This window comes from Carettochelys insculpta, chromosome 2, assembly GCF_033958435.1.
Source record: "Carettochelys insculpta isolate YL-2023 chromosome 2, ASM3395843v1, whole genome shotgun sequence".
Classification (NCBI taxonomy): Eukaryota; Metazoa; Chordata; order Testudines; family Carettochelyidae; genus Carettochelys; species Carettochelys insculpta.
The window spans coordinates 145851708-145867054 of NC_134138.1; the positions used below are offsets into that span (position 1 = coordinate 145851708).

The 15347-nt window shown below is 43.5% G+C and overlaps 1 protein-coding gene across 2 annotated transcripts in view; it reads left to right on the top strand.

Moving 5' to 3' along the window:
• Positions 1 to 15347, top strand: part of RETREG1 (reticulophagy regulator 1) — a 163107-nt gene that overhangs the window by 82540 nt on the left and 65220 nt on the right. For both annotated transcript variants that reach the window (XM_074987824.1, XM_074987825.1), the window contains one exon: positions 12592 to 12718. In XM_074987824.1, coding sequence (XP_074843925.1) covers positions 12592 to 12718 — 127 coding nt within the window. The remainder of the gene's footprint in view (positions 1 to 12591; positions 12719 to 15347) is intronic.

The following is a 15347-nucleotide window of genomic DNA, read 5'->3' on the forward strand; positions in this document are numbered from 1 at the left end:
TCTACACAGGCCACTTCGAAGTGGCATGCTAATACATGGAGCGAAGGATGCTTATGAGGCGCGGATACAAATTCTCCGTGCCTCATTAGCATAACGTCACGTGATTTGGAGTCTAGAAGACCGTTCTTCCGGACTCCAAAAACGCTGTGTAGAAGCGTGGCCCTGCGGGGGGGGGGGGCGGCTTCCGGAAGGACGTGCTTTTGGGAAGAAGGGACCTCCAGAAGAAGAACTTCCGTCCAGAAGACCCCCAGGGGCTGCACTTCTGCATGGCATTTTGGAGTCCAGAAGAACGGTCTTCCAGACTCCAGATCAGGTGGCATTATGCTAATGAGGCACGGGGAATTTGCATCCATGCCTCATAAGCATCTTTCACTCTGTGTATTAGCATGCCAGTTCCGAAGGAAGTGGCCTGTGCAGAAATCGCCAAAGAGAGGCAAGTAAGCTAAAAAGGTGATACTCATTGTACTGTGTATAGAAATAATCTATGTCAAGACTTAGAAGTACTATATTTAGTTTAGATTCTTGCTTGGATTTATATATTAAGTAACAATATGCACAGAATATGCCATACTTCTTGTTATTCATCAAGTCATATGAGTTGTCTTCAGAATATTCAAAGAACATTAATGTTATGTAGGAGGGTTCATCTAGTGGCATGCTGCTTTCATGTCTGTTACTTCCTCTTAGAATTTTTGCTTAATATTTTTAACTGATGTCCTTTTTTGGAAAGGGGAAACTACAATGTAACTTGTAAAATTTTGAATAGTCATGTAAGTAAAGCTTTAATCACCATAAATACATGCAAATGCATCTTCCAACTTAACTGGAGACAAGGCAAGTGACAGTAATCCAGGAAATTGAGACTAGATATCTGGGTGGAGTAACCTTAAATGAGTTACAATATTGAAATGTTTTAAACTGGTTTAAAACCAGTTGAGATTTTGGAAAACTGTGATATAGCAACTTCAGATTAAACTGGGTAATGAATTAAATTATAAATGTCTGCTTTTAAACACTACAACAACTAGAGTATGTCAAATTTTAGAAAACAACTGTAAGGCGGGGGAGGAACCAAAATATTGAAGGTTGAGGTCATGGTGATGCAAACACTTAAGTAGATACATAAGTGAAATAATCTGATTGGTTTCAGTGGAATAAACTCTGGTGTACAGAGATTATTGGTAAAGAAAGATATAAGAGAGACTCATAAAGGATTCATAAATTTGGAAGTGGGTTTAAGGAGAAAATTTGAGGAAGAGTTGAGGCACTTGAGTGACTGTACATAGCCATAACTTGGATGGGGGAGAAGTAAGAGGAGAAAAGTAGAAGGATGGGGGATAGGGAAATGGTGAGAATCAATATACAAGTAGGGATAAGATGTGCAAGGCTTTGAATGGGATGATCTAGAATTTGATGTGGTTGTAATAGGAAGTTAGTGAAAATACTGAAAGGGACTACTAAAATTGAAGTGTTAATGAGGAAATTACTTGAGAAACTCTATCGTTGGGTTGGGTTTAGGTGGGTTTTTTTCATTATTTTGGGGTTTGAGTTTTTTGTCTGTAGTGGTGGTGGTGGTGGTTTTTAAATATACACACTGGAGTTTTACCCAAAAATAAATATTCAGCAAAACCATAAAGGAATGAGAGAAAGAACAGGGAAGGAGAACAACACTGCGACTTCCATCTGCTAGAATTAATCAAAGATTTCTAAAATTTTGGACCAGAACTTTTCAAATATGTCTGCAATCCCCCTTTTCCAAAATATCGCACATTGTTTAACTGCCCAGTAAGTCAAGTTGTGCTAAATTTCTCTGTCTGGAGGTAATCTGCTCTTCCATCTAAGCAATATTAGTCATTTGGGTACAAGCACTTTCCTAGAGACCCAATGTTTCTATGCATTGGATATGTGCCAAAATAGGGTTCTGTGAATTAATTTTAAGGAAGTATGCATTATCATATTAATCTTCCTGTCGACTTCAAGCCAGTCAGATTGTATCATGAATAAATTGAGAGAAAAAGAGTTGAGACAATAGGAAATGACAAAAGTTTGCACTGATCGAGATGTGAGATTAACACAGTTTGGATGTGAGTTTGAGCAGTGGTTAGGATGGATGATTTTGCTGCTGCTGAAGAATTAACAGGAATTAGCCAAAAAAAAAGGGGGGGGGGTGGGAAGAAACTGAACATGATTGGAGTGGAAATAGAGATCAGTTTTGGCACACAGAAGTCAAATTGTCCACGGCTTTTGTGTTCTCTCCCATGTTTCCCTCTAGGCATAGGAGGAGTTCTTATAACAATCTCAGAAATGTTGTCCTTTGAAGCTCTCCGTAAAACCCATCTTTGTTGTAACACCTTTAAAACATATGACAGTGATAAGCAATGATCACAGCATGTTACATTTACTATAATTATCTCAGTTACGTGATGCTTCCCATGCCTATTATAGCCACCATTTTTTTTCCATTTTATATTTCAGTTGTAAGATCTTGGAAGCTGCTGATTTGGTTTGTATTGCGGTAGCATCTAATGTTTGACATTGCGACTCTGGGCAACAGGAAGGTTACTATCCTAGTCAACACTAGCAAAATGGTATTAATGGAGAGAAAATAGAGAAAAATAAGTTCTGTTTTGAGAAGTTGTTCTCACCACAATTCTGTGCAGTGCATCCTTGTCTGGTTGGCCAACAGAAAAGGGTTTTTGCCCTTTAAGTACTCTCCTTATACCAGTCAGTAGAGAGGGAAGAGGGAGAAAGTTTAGAGGGATGAAGCAGGAAACAGCTGGGCCAAGGTCAAGGGGAAAGAGAACACTCTTCTTGCAGACCAGAGGAGCTGAGAGGTATTTATATCCCATGTAGTCCTAGAAAAGCTCTCTTCTACTTTTATCAGGCTGGCAGTAACTACTCTTCCACTATGAAGTTTGCACAAAGGCCAGGTTTCCTCATGATCCGTTGTGGGCATTATGCTAGTCACTCCATTTTCCTTGGGAGCTGGGAAGGAGTTTTTCCTTCACTGCGAAATTGGTTGAGATGGGGGAAGAGTGTTTACCTGTCAGATGGCAGATTAGGGACCAGGAGGTGAAACAAAGGGGATTAAATTATCATGTCATTACTTTGTATGAAAAACTCACAATAAGGGCCCATGCATGTACCTGTTACTGAAGGATTATGATTATCAGATAAAAGGGATTGGAAAATTATTTGAAGGAAGGCATACCTTAAGGGAGCCAAAAATGGGGAGATGCAGCTCCTGTGTCTCATACCATGGGGAGCTAATACTCCTCCTTTTATAGCCCCTTTTTTACCTCATCTGAATGGCATGGCTGGGAAGAGGACAGGGATTAAGTAGAAATTAAGGAAGTGATGGTGACCTGCAATATAAAACTTCTTGTTGGGCACTTGAGATATTTTATATATTTTATATTTTTATATTTATGGCATAATTAAACCATATCCGTTGCCTCATGTCAGTCTGGACAATACATTTGGGAGCAAAACATCGAAGCAGAAATATATGTCAACACATTGATAGGTAAAATTCTCAATCCCACACTTCCATTTGAGAGTCACTGGCATAGCTGTGTCAGTGAGAGCAAATTAAATCACCTAGGCTATGTCTACAGTAGCTCAAAACTGCAAAATGGCCATGCAAATGGCTGTTTCGATTTACTAATGAAGTGCTGAAATACATATTCAGTGCCTCATTAGAATGCCAGCAGACACGGCACTTCGAAATTGACGCAGTTTGCTGCCACGCAGCTCGTCCAGGCGGGGATCCTTTACAAAAGAACCCCGGCAACTTCGAAATCCCCTTATTCTTAACAGCATAAGTTTTGGGCTAGTGTAGACAGGGCCCTAAAGAGAGAAGTTGGAGGGAAAAGTGGAAAGTTGTAATAAGTGTTGAGGGATGCCAAGTATACAGGAGCATTTACCCGAGAGAGATTGAAAGAGTGGTCAGTGGGCTAAGAAGAATACATGGAAGGCTCTTTCAAGGATCCAGGATACACAAACGTGCTTGTAGACAAGGGGGAAAAAGGAGGTAGGTGCAGAAGAGATTATAAAAATAAATGGGGGAAGGGAATGAGAGGTGTTTTGAGGGACAGGGGACATAAGGTGATGGGTTCTGTGGGAAAAGTAATTAAAGGAAAATAATAGAAGAATGACATTGAATTTGGATATTACAGTGGAAGAGGGAGGAGAGAAGTTCTTACCAAACAGTGTTTAATTTGCTTTTGGAAGAAAAATTTCCATAGGTAGATCTGTCTTCCCTGAGGGCTTTGGTGGAGTGTTGACAAATGGAAAGCAAAAATGGTAATCAGGCAATTAGTCAAAAGTATAATGCCAAAATATTGAAACAATGTTGGACGTGTTTGGGTGAAGGCTTAAAAAAGACTTTCAAAATTTCAATTTTTCTGCATCTTATAGACATGGACATAATCGGTAATAGCCTCCATTAGATTATTAGAACATTTCCAAAAGTGTTGCCCCCATAGCTCTACTTTTGCCTGCACAATAATTTGTTTGCAAATAATGAAATTGAACACACTGCTGCACTATTGGGAGGTGGAGTGGCTGCCAGAGCCCTGGTGAGCAGAGGCATACCCCATCCCATCACCTGACTGGAAGCAGGACTAGGGATATAAAAGGCCAATCCAGGAGCTCCATCAGGCCCCAGCTGGCAGAAGAACAAGGAAGCTGCCCTGTGCTCCCAAGCTGGGAGGCTGCTGAGGACCTGAAGGAGGCTGAGTATTGACCAGAACTACTGAGAGCTCAGCTAGACTTAGACCTGGAGGGACTGCCAACTCAGCCAGAGGTTCCAACCCCCAACAGCACAGTAGAGCTACGTCTACACGTGAAGCCTACTTTGAAGTAGCCTATTTCGATGTGGAGACATCGAAATAGGCTATTTCGATGAATAATGTCTACACGTCCTCCAGGGTTGGCAACGTTGACGTTCAACATCGACGTTGCGCAGCACCACATCGAAATAGGCGCTGCGAGGGAACGTCTACACGCCAAAGTAGCGCACATCGAAATAAGGGTGCCAGGCACAGCTGCAGACAGGGTCACAGGGTGGACTCAACAGCAAGCCGCTCCCTTAAAGGGCCCCTCCCAGACACAGTTGCACTAAACAACACAAGATCCACAGAGCCGACAACTGGTTGCAGACCCTGTGCATGCAGCATGGATCCCCAGCTGCAGCAGCAGCAGCCAGAAGCCCTGGGCTAAGGGCTGCTGCACACGATGACCATAGAGCCCCGCCGGGGCTGGAGAGAGAGCGTCTCTCAACCCCTCAGCTGATGGCCACCATGGCAGACCCTGCTATTTCGATGTTGCGGGACGCGAATCGTCTACACGTGCCCTACTTCGATGTTCAACTTCGAAGTAGGGCGCTATTCCCATCCCCTCATGGGGTTAGCGGCTTCGACGTCTCGCCGCCTAACGTCGATGTTAACATCGAAATAGCGCCTGACACGTGTAGCCGTGACGGGCGCTATTTCGAAGTTAGTGCCGCTACTTCGAAGTAGCGTGCACGTGTAGACACGGCTTAGGTGTGCATTGGATCCATGTGTGCCTGGTGGGGGAGCATGGAAGTAGCCCAGGAACAGGTGACATGAGTCTGGATGAACCAGGAAACTCTCATTGGCAGATGGATCTGCCACCGTTAGGGCCCTAGGCTGAGGTACAGTGGAGTGGGAAGGCCTGCATGCCCCCACTACTATTATCCATGGGTGGCAGTCTCCACGTGCTGTTAAAGGCCAACCACCTATGTTTGTCCTCTCTCCACCACGGTTACGAGCCCTGTCAGTTTTCAGTTCCACCCTGAACTTGGGCCTGAGCATAGTAACTGAGCTGTTGAGCTGGATTATGGTTGCCTCACCCAAAACTAGGCTCTTGTCCGATAGACTGTTTGCTCAAAGGTTTCGTTTGACCACAGTCCCAAGCCACAGGGCTCTTCTTTCCTGCCCTGAGCAAAGACCAAGGCTTATTGACTCTGCTCAGTCTGACCACAGGCCTGAGCCCCAGGACTCTTGTTGGCTGCCTTGAATGAGGGCCAGGACTGTTTGACTCATTGTTCGGCCTGACTACAGGCCTGGGCCATCGAAGCAGAGCTGCTGGTGGTTCCCCCAAGGGTGACTGCATAGCTTTGTTGTGAGACGTACCCACTCACCAAGAAGGGGAGGAGCCCATAGACCTGGTGGATTACAAGCACTAATGGATGTTTAAATCAAATGTTCTTAACATGCAAAAGTGATTTGTGCACAAATTTAGAATCCTTTTAAATATGTGATCCTTACAGGTTTTAAGGCTTCATGAAATTCTACAGGCATGTTAACACTAAGATGGTTATCAGGGAAGGTGTGGGGATGTTACTGGATGAGAGAGGTAACCTAGTGACAGATGCTGTAAGAAAAGCTGAAGTACTTAATGCTTTTTTTGCCTCAGTCTTCATGGGCAAGGCCAGCTCCCGCACTATGGTGCTAGACAATGCAATGTGGGAAGGTGGAGGCCGGCCTTTGGTGGGGAAGGAACAAGTTAAGAGATACTTAGACAAACTAGATGTACACAAATGCAGGGGTCTGGATTTAATGCACCCAAGGGTTCTGAGGGAATTGGCAGACATCATTGCCAAGCCTTTGGCCATTATCTTTGAAGACTCTTGGAGATTGGAAGAGATCCGGGATGACTGGAAAAAGGCAAATGTAGTGCCCATCTTTAAACAAGGAAAGAAAGACAATCCAGGAAACTATGGACTGGTCAGCTTTACCTCAGTCCTTGTGAAAATAATAGAAGGGATTCTCAAGGAATCCATTTTGGAGCACTTGGAAGAGGGGAAAGCGATCAAAAGTAGTCAACATGGATTCACTAAGGGCAAGTCGTGCCTGACCAATCTGATCAGCTTCTGCGATGAGGTAACAGCCTCTGCGGACATGGGGAAGTCAGTGGATGTGATATACCTTGACTTCAGTAAAGCTTTTGATACAGTCCCCCACAACATTCTTGCCCATAAGTTAAGGAAGTATGGATTGGATCCATGGACTATAAGATGGATAGAAAGCTGGCTTGACAGTTGGGCCCACTGGGTAGTGGTCAATGGCTCAATATCTGGATGGCAGTCAATTTCAAGTGGAGAGCCCCAAGGATCAGTTCTGGAGCCAGTGTTTTTCAACATCTTTATTAATGACTTGGATGAGGGACTGGATTGCACCCTCAGCAAGTTTTTGGATGACACCAAGTTAGGGGGAGAGGTAGATATGTTGGAGGTTAGAGATCCAGAGTGACCTGAATAAATTGGAGGATTGGGCCAACAGAAGTCTGATGCACTTCAACAAGGAGAAGTGTAGTGTCCGACACCTGGCACGGAAGAATCCCAAGCATTGTTATAAGCTGGGGACCGACTGGCTAAACAGCAGTACAGTGGAAAGGGTCCTACGGATTATAGTGGATGAAAGGCTGGATATGAGTAAATAACGTGCCCTTGTAGCCAAGAAGGCTAATGGCATATTGGGGTGCATTAGGAGGAGCATTTTGAGCAGATCTAGAGAAGTGGTTGTTCCCCTCTGTTTGGCACTGATGAACCACATCTGGAATATTGTGTTCAGTTTTGGACCCCCCAGTATAAAAAGGATGTGGATGTGCTGGAACAGGTTCAGTGGAGAGCAATAAAAATGATTAAGGGGCTGGAGCACATGACCTGTGAGGAGAGGCTGAGGGATTTGGGTTTATTTAGTTTGCAGAAGAGAAGACTGAAGGGTGATTTAATAGCAGCCTTCAGCTTCCTGAACGGGTGCTCTAAAAGGGATGGAGAGAAACTGTTCTCAGTGGTGACAGACGGCAGAACAAAGGGTAACGGTCTGACATTACAGAAGGAGAGGAGTATGTTGGATGTTAGGAAAAACTACTTCACCAGGCAGGTGCTGAAGCACTGGAATGTGTTGCCTAGAGAGGTGCTGGAATCTCCATCCCTAGAGGTTTTTAAATCCCGGCTTGACATAGTCGTGGCTGGGATGACTTAGTTGGGGTTGATCCTGCTTGGGGCAGGGGGCTGGACTTGAAGGGACTTCTTGAGGTCCCTTCCAGCTCTGTGATTTCTATGAAATGCAGTTTTTGTTTTGGGAAAATAAACTCAAGTCAAGTTTATACCATAATGAGGGAGGTCCCAAAAGTAGGATGTCTGGAAGTACTTGAGGTCACACATACTTTGTGAATTTATTAATGTGACTGTGTCTTTGAAGGTATGGGTATTGGAGATGTACTTGAAATTCAAATATTTGCTTCTGGGAGACATCAACAGGAGGCTTAGCCAGCCTATTCTGAAAGGACTATACTAGTCAGTGGTTTTTAGGGGCACTGTAGAGATCTGATGACAAAGTTTTTTCTTTTACAGTCACAGTTTGAGATCAAGAGGAAACCTAGGAGAAGTGTGAAATCAGTAAGGATGGGTGAGAGTTAAAACTGTTAATGGAATCAAATACATTTGCCAGTTTCAAAGTTCTTGGTGTGTAGCAGATGCGTATGAGAGGTGGATTAATCTGTTGTCTTCAATCAAGTCTCTGAAGTACATCCACTCTTAGGATGGATCATCAGTCCTTTGTTTCAAGTTTCAGTTTATAGCAACAGCCCTTCAGAGGTAAAAATAAACTAGATTGAAGACAAAATGGAGGAACCTCCAGGGCGTTTGGCCATATGGAGAGACTCTCATCTTTTTCCTTTTTAAAAGTATATCCCAAAATAGAGTTTGTCAGATGAGCAAGTCACCTGTCCATGCATGAGTCAGTTCATTGCATGTGAACACCATTGCTCCCATGCTGCTCTGAAGATTCACAGTAAAACTCATCAGGTGTTCAGTGGCCTGTTGTCGGTCATATACTTCTATTCATTTGACTAGTATAGTCCTTTCAGCATAGGCTGGCTAAGTCTCTCAGAAGCAAATATTTGAAATTCAAGTACATCGCCAATACCCATAACTTCAAATAAACGTGACACGTTCATATGAATAGTATAAACAGAACCAGTCACTCATCAGCTTTTTATAAGCACCTCACTTGGAACACTTTGTACCAGATTTGTTTGAAACATAAAACAGTGCTTTCAACAGCGATCTGTATGATTCCGTTGCAATCCAATAATGTCACAGGAGGCACCCTACACATCCCATTCCTGACCATCACCCCTACGGGGAACATTAAGACCATCATTCCCTAAATTTGCTGGCTTCTCCTTGCTGCCAGACTGATGGAAAGTTGCTTTATTTCTTTAAAACCAAATTCGCAAAATAAATTTAATTGAAATTTAATTTAAAAACACCAAGTATGTATTTTGGTGAATAGTCAGAGAGGCAGCTGTGTTCATCTGTAGCTTCACAAAAACAAGCAAACAAGCACACAAGCAGTCCTGTCCAGGGCTTTCCAGAAATCCTATTAATGACAGGTGACTTCCCCAGACCCCTTTTCTTTTTTTACTTCCCTCCCTCCTCCCCATCCCCTGTGTATATATATACCCATATGCTCATTTTTGCTCCAAAATCTGAAGTGGGTCTTGATCACAAAAGCTCATTTACCTAATAAATAAAATTATTGGTCTTTAAGCTGCTATAGGACAGCCTGTTTTTAAACATATTTTGTTATTAGCATTATGGACATGAAGCATATTAGCTGACTTAATTTAGCTCCAGGGGCCAGTATTGTTAGTACGTAGGGGAAGACTTTCCATGCCTGTGGTAGCCCTATGGTTGTTCTAGCACTAATGTAAGCTTGGACTCCTCAGCCACATGTGAGTCCACAGCCGATGAACCTGTGCAAACTCATAGTGCCATCGTCGGACACAACGGACTACCTACTAACGTAATAGAAGAATGTGACATTTGTAGGTCTTTAAGGCTTCTCTTCCCAGCCCTCTCCCCAGCCCCAAAGTTTGTACTTCCACTTTCTGAAACACAAAGTAGTGTCATTATAGTCCATACCTTTATTGGAAATATTGTTTTGCCATACTGTTTTAACAACAGTTAAGTTTCTCATTACTATCAGGGCTTGTGGTTTGGATATTTCTGCTTTGTTCTAGAAATTCCTCTTCTGCCACCTCTTTTTGATGTGCTGGTCTTGAGTTATACCTCTTTTATGACATAATCCATATATTTTTTCTTTACATGAAGACTGTCATCTGATTTGTTCTCACCTACTTCTGGACCTCAAAACAAGTGCATGTTTGTTATGCTTAATACAACATCTCATTTCTTTCCTGCATGTCCATCATAAAAAAACATTCCCCTTTATACCACTAGTTCAGTCTTGAGACTTATCCTACCAAGTTAGATCTGTGGTGTCAATCACCTCTAATTTTTCCTCTATATGTGCAGAACATATTTTGTTATGTGCACCTGTGGTGGTGTGGGGTGGGGATGATGCAAAGGTGTTCTGAGTGCAGGATGGGGCTCGGAGCTGGGGCAGAATATTGGAGTGTAGGATCATAAAGGCTCCAGCTGGGGGTACCGGCTCTGAGGCTCAGAGATGTGAGGTTCAGGGAGCAGGGGGTTGTTCAGGGCTGGGGCAGAGGTATAGGGGGGTTGGGGTGCAGGCTACCTCAGGGCTCTGGTGAGGAGGCACTTCTCTACATCTGTAATTAACCCCAAACAAAGAGGAATAAAATATCTACAATACTTCACAAATAAGCTTAAATTACTGCATATAAAACACCTTGACAACTTTATAATTTGTCTTGTGTTAGTATAAAACTTGAGTAAATCACAAGCTCATATTATAAAATAACAGCAATAAGCAATTAAGAGCAAATATTAGCTCATCACTAACTCCCTAATACACTGATTAAAGTGTAATTTAAACTATAGAAAAAGACCAAACACAGCACAAACTTGATATTTTGCAAGTTGTATACAGGAGAAGTGGGTCTAGGCTTTGATGTTAGTGCTTCCAAACAACCAGCATTAATAACCTTGATTCCAGCTGTAATATTTTACAGGGACCTAGAAATATGACACTGAATGGAGCTACCATGTACTTTTATGTCTGTTTAGCTGTGTAGTTTCAAAAAGAGAATTACTGATTTTAAAGAGTGTTGAGATATTGTTATAACAAAGAGTACACTCATCCCTCATTAAATGAGTACTTTAGTTATGAGTACTCGCTGAAATGAGGGACACAAATACCTACCTTAGTTCACTCTACGACTGAACTCCCCCTGCTAATACAAGCCGTACCCCGCTCCTTGTGGCTTCACCCCCAGTCTGTCACACACACACACACACACACACACCCTTGGCCCCATAGCCCCAAACCATGGCAGCCTGATGCCCCTGCCAGCCCCACGGCCAGACCTCCCCTCCATTTGACCTCCTCCCTGCAGCCCTAAACCACAGCAGACAGATCCCCTTACCGGCCCCACAGCCTGAGCCCACTGCCACCTGTATCCCTGCAGCCAGACCCCACTGCTGTGTGTAACCCCTGCAGAGGAACCACCCCCCCGCCTCCTGACCCCCTGTGGCCTGACCCCGCCCCCTGCCAGCCTCAAACCATGGTAGCCCAAATCCCCACCCCCCACCCTACCTGCTATCAGATTTTAACCCTCTCTCCTGTTCACAGCCCCAAACTACCCCCAGCCTTTAAACCTCCCCAACCCAAGATTCACTTATCTTTCAAAAGCAGCACCACCTGCTGCCACTCCTTGCCTGAGTTAGGAGCCCTAGGTACTGATCAGAGATTTTACATGTAATTTAATGGTAATTTAGCGTCCCTCTGACAAGTTTCTGCTTACAAGCAGGAAGTTGGGAACCAATTGTGCTCCTATAGTGAGGGATGAGTGTACAAGTAGTTCATTATCCAAACAAAAATATTTGATTTTGGAAAACACATACAAGCTGTGGAAAGGTTCGGCAGTCAGAGAATTTGCATGTGTTTGCATTTAGTGATTTCCCAAATTTTTGCTCAGGCTTTTTATCACCATGGCTAAATGTTTTTAATTGTTTGTGTTCCAATATCACCCAAAGACTCTGGCAGGACTGGGGTACCTTTGGGCACCATATGACCATAAAACACACAAACATGAAATAAGAAATGATAATACTTTCTCTCTCAGTTCAAATCTAAGTAGACGAGGCAGATAAAGGGTTGGGGAGAGGTGAAAGGTTGTAAAAGAGTAAACAGAGTGGTGGTTTGCAAACATGTTAGGAAGGAATGTCCAGTGGGAAAAAAAAATGTACAAAGTAGTCTGATGGCATAATTGGTGCCTGCCAACTTGTAAGCTTTAAATTGAGAGGTCTGTGCTTAAGAGACTAATGTGGTTATATATGTAAATATTTAACAATATAACAAATATTTAAACATTCTTGATTTGTACCTTGTTCAACACGTATATTTAATTAGATTGTTATGTAATTCATGAGCCTGAAAGTGAGCAGTGTGGTTTTCTGTAGAACAGTGGTAGCTCTAGGATAGATGGAGGACGTCAGTTTTCAAAATGCTCAGGTTCTGTTTAGCTTTTGCAGAAAGAATGTGAAATATTAATAATGTGAGTAAAGTATTCCAATACAGACAACTCCTTCAGTTGAACTTGTAACTAAAGTTTTTCTTTTTCTGTACTTAGCTGGGAGGTCGTCGATTCCAAACCTGACTACAGGCCCAGAAAAAACCAATATATTGCAGATGCACTGGTGAATTTATTTCTATTTCTTCAAGAAATTTCACATTTCAAAGAGAAAAACCCTGGCAAGGTAAGTTCAGTAAAATAAAATCAATATTTATTTTGTTTTGTCTGGCAGGCTTATGTCTTAGCAAACTATAGCTCCATATAGCAGAAACATTGCCCACTGGAAAGGTTTATGGCAGTTAGTTGCTGTACTCTTAGTCAAGTATATAAAATCAGAATTGGTGAAATTGGTGCAGGGTATATAGCCTGATCAGAGGAGCTTCTGGTGGAGATGCCATCTAACCCCATAGGGTAGAGACATCAGAAAGATCAGATTGCAATCATGAGAAACCTACATTGTGTATAAATTCATTTAGATTTAATTGTTTGGGGTTTTTTTTCCAGTAAGTTTTACACAAGTATTACATAAATAGCATCTAATACTACGATATGAGAAGGTCCTACCTGTATCATAGCACTATCATTTTTCTGCTCAAATAAATATAGCATAGACTGGCTGAGGTAGGAAAAACATGATAATAAAGGCAAGGAAGAATACACTCATCCCTCGCTATACGAGCACAATTAGTTCCTAACTTTGTGCTCCTAGGTGAAAACTTATGAGAGGGATACTTAGTTCCTATTAAAATATCAAAACAAAAAGCAGTCAAGTAGCACTTTAAAGACTAGCAAAATAGTTCATTAGGTGAGCTTTCGTGGGACAGACCCATTTCTTCAGACCATAGCCAGAGCAGAACCATTGGTTCAGAACACTGGTTCTGGTCTGGCTATGATCTGAAGAAGTGGGTATGTCCCACAAAAGCTCACCTAATGAACTATTTTGCTAGTCTTTAAAGTGCTACTTGACTGCTTTTTGTTTTGCTAGTGTATAGACTAGCACGGCTTCCTCTCTGTTACTATTAAAATACTTGTAAAAGACTCTGCTTGGTTCCGAGTGCTGGGAGTAGCAGCAGGTGCGCTGCTTTTGAAAAGTGAGTGAACCTGGGTTTGGGAGGGGGATAAAGGCTGGGAGCAGTATGGGGCCCTGAGCAGCAGAGGGGTGGGTTAAAACCTGTAGGCGGCTCAGGTGGAGGAGGTGGCAGCTTATTCCTCCTGGGGGCCAGGGGGTTTGCAACAGAACTGGATGGGGTGGGTGTTGGGAGCGGGCTGGGGGGGTTGTGTGGGCATCTGTGGGCTGGGGGAATGTTGGGGCTGGGTGGCAGGGAGGAGGCTGCGGATTTCCCCTCCCCCTAGCCAGAGACCACATGGCTGGCTCGGCTCCAGATGCGGGGCTGCGGGTCTCCCCACCCCCTGGCCAGGGACTCTGCAGCCAGCTTGGCTCCAGCCACAGGGCTGCGGGTCTCCCTGCGCCCCAGCCAGGGACCTCAGCTGGAGCGGAGCCAGCCACGGGGCTGCCAAACTCTCCCCGCTGCCGACGACCTGTTGCCGACGACCCTGCGCTGGAGCACAGCCAGCCACAGGGCTGCCGGGGATCCAGTGGCTGGAGTACTGCTAGCTGGGAGGGGTGCAGGACTCATTGTGTCCCTCCCCCCACCAGAGACCTCGCAGGGCTTCCAGACTCGCCCCCTCCCCCCACTGGAGACCCAGTGGCTGGAGCGCAGCCAGCTGTGGGGCTGCTGGTCTCGCAGCCCCTGCCAGCGGCTGCCTCATATTAGTAGGGGAAGTTCACTCATCTGGTGAACGTTGGTATGTATTTGTCTCCCTCATTTTAATGAGTACTCGTAGTACTCATTAAATGAGGGTTGAGTGTACAATACTCTTTGCCTGTTGGTAGATTACTCTTATTTTTGGCCAAATGTGAACTGATCTTTCCAATGAAGCAAAATATTAGTAACATGAGCAACATTGACAGTGAAATGGTACATCATAGCAGCTGTAGCAGGGACTGTAAATTTTTGCTTGTCTTTGTGAACTTCACTATTTTTTTTCTTTTTCTCTTTTCTTTTTTTTTTCTTTGCATTCAGACTTTCGTTGATAAAATAAATTCATTAATTGAGATCATAACAAAAGTTTACATTGCGATCTTTCTTAGAAGGTTCTTCAAATGTAACAAAATGAATTTATATATACCCAGATGAGAACTACACCCAAAAATTAAGGTTGAGTGTGTGTGTTCGTAACATGGGGTAGAATACATTATAAAGTTGTTGTGATTGCCCTAGGAACAAAAAATAAATGCAGGAAATTCCAAATTAAGATTAAATTTTGAAGAAACCCAATCATCTTGAGGTATGGAAATGCAGTTTTAATGCAACCAGGCAACCAGATCTGTCCTCTATTGATGCCATGCAATAGCCATATTCCGCTAAGGCAAGGAGAACACATACCTTTTCAGCATCTCTTTATGACTGGGTGTAATATATTAGTATTTTGCCGCTCATGGCCAGTCTTTGTTGTGGCTTTCCTGCCAGGTCACATGGTCAGACTGAACAGCCTGCAAAGGGTCCAGCAGAACTGTCTGTCCATTCTCACCACAGTCTCCACCTGTTGGGCCCTTTAAGTTAATCCCATTCCTCGGGCTTCCAAACAAGACTTGTCCCTTTCTCCGGGCTTAAGTTAGGTTTCTTCCCCCAACTCTCCTGTTTTTCTTAGTTTATGCCATTTTGCTCGTGAGGGAACCTGAACTATTAATTCCAGGTTCCAGCCTAGGGACCCTTTAAACAGCAGCCACATATGCTTCAATTAAATGTGTT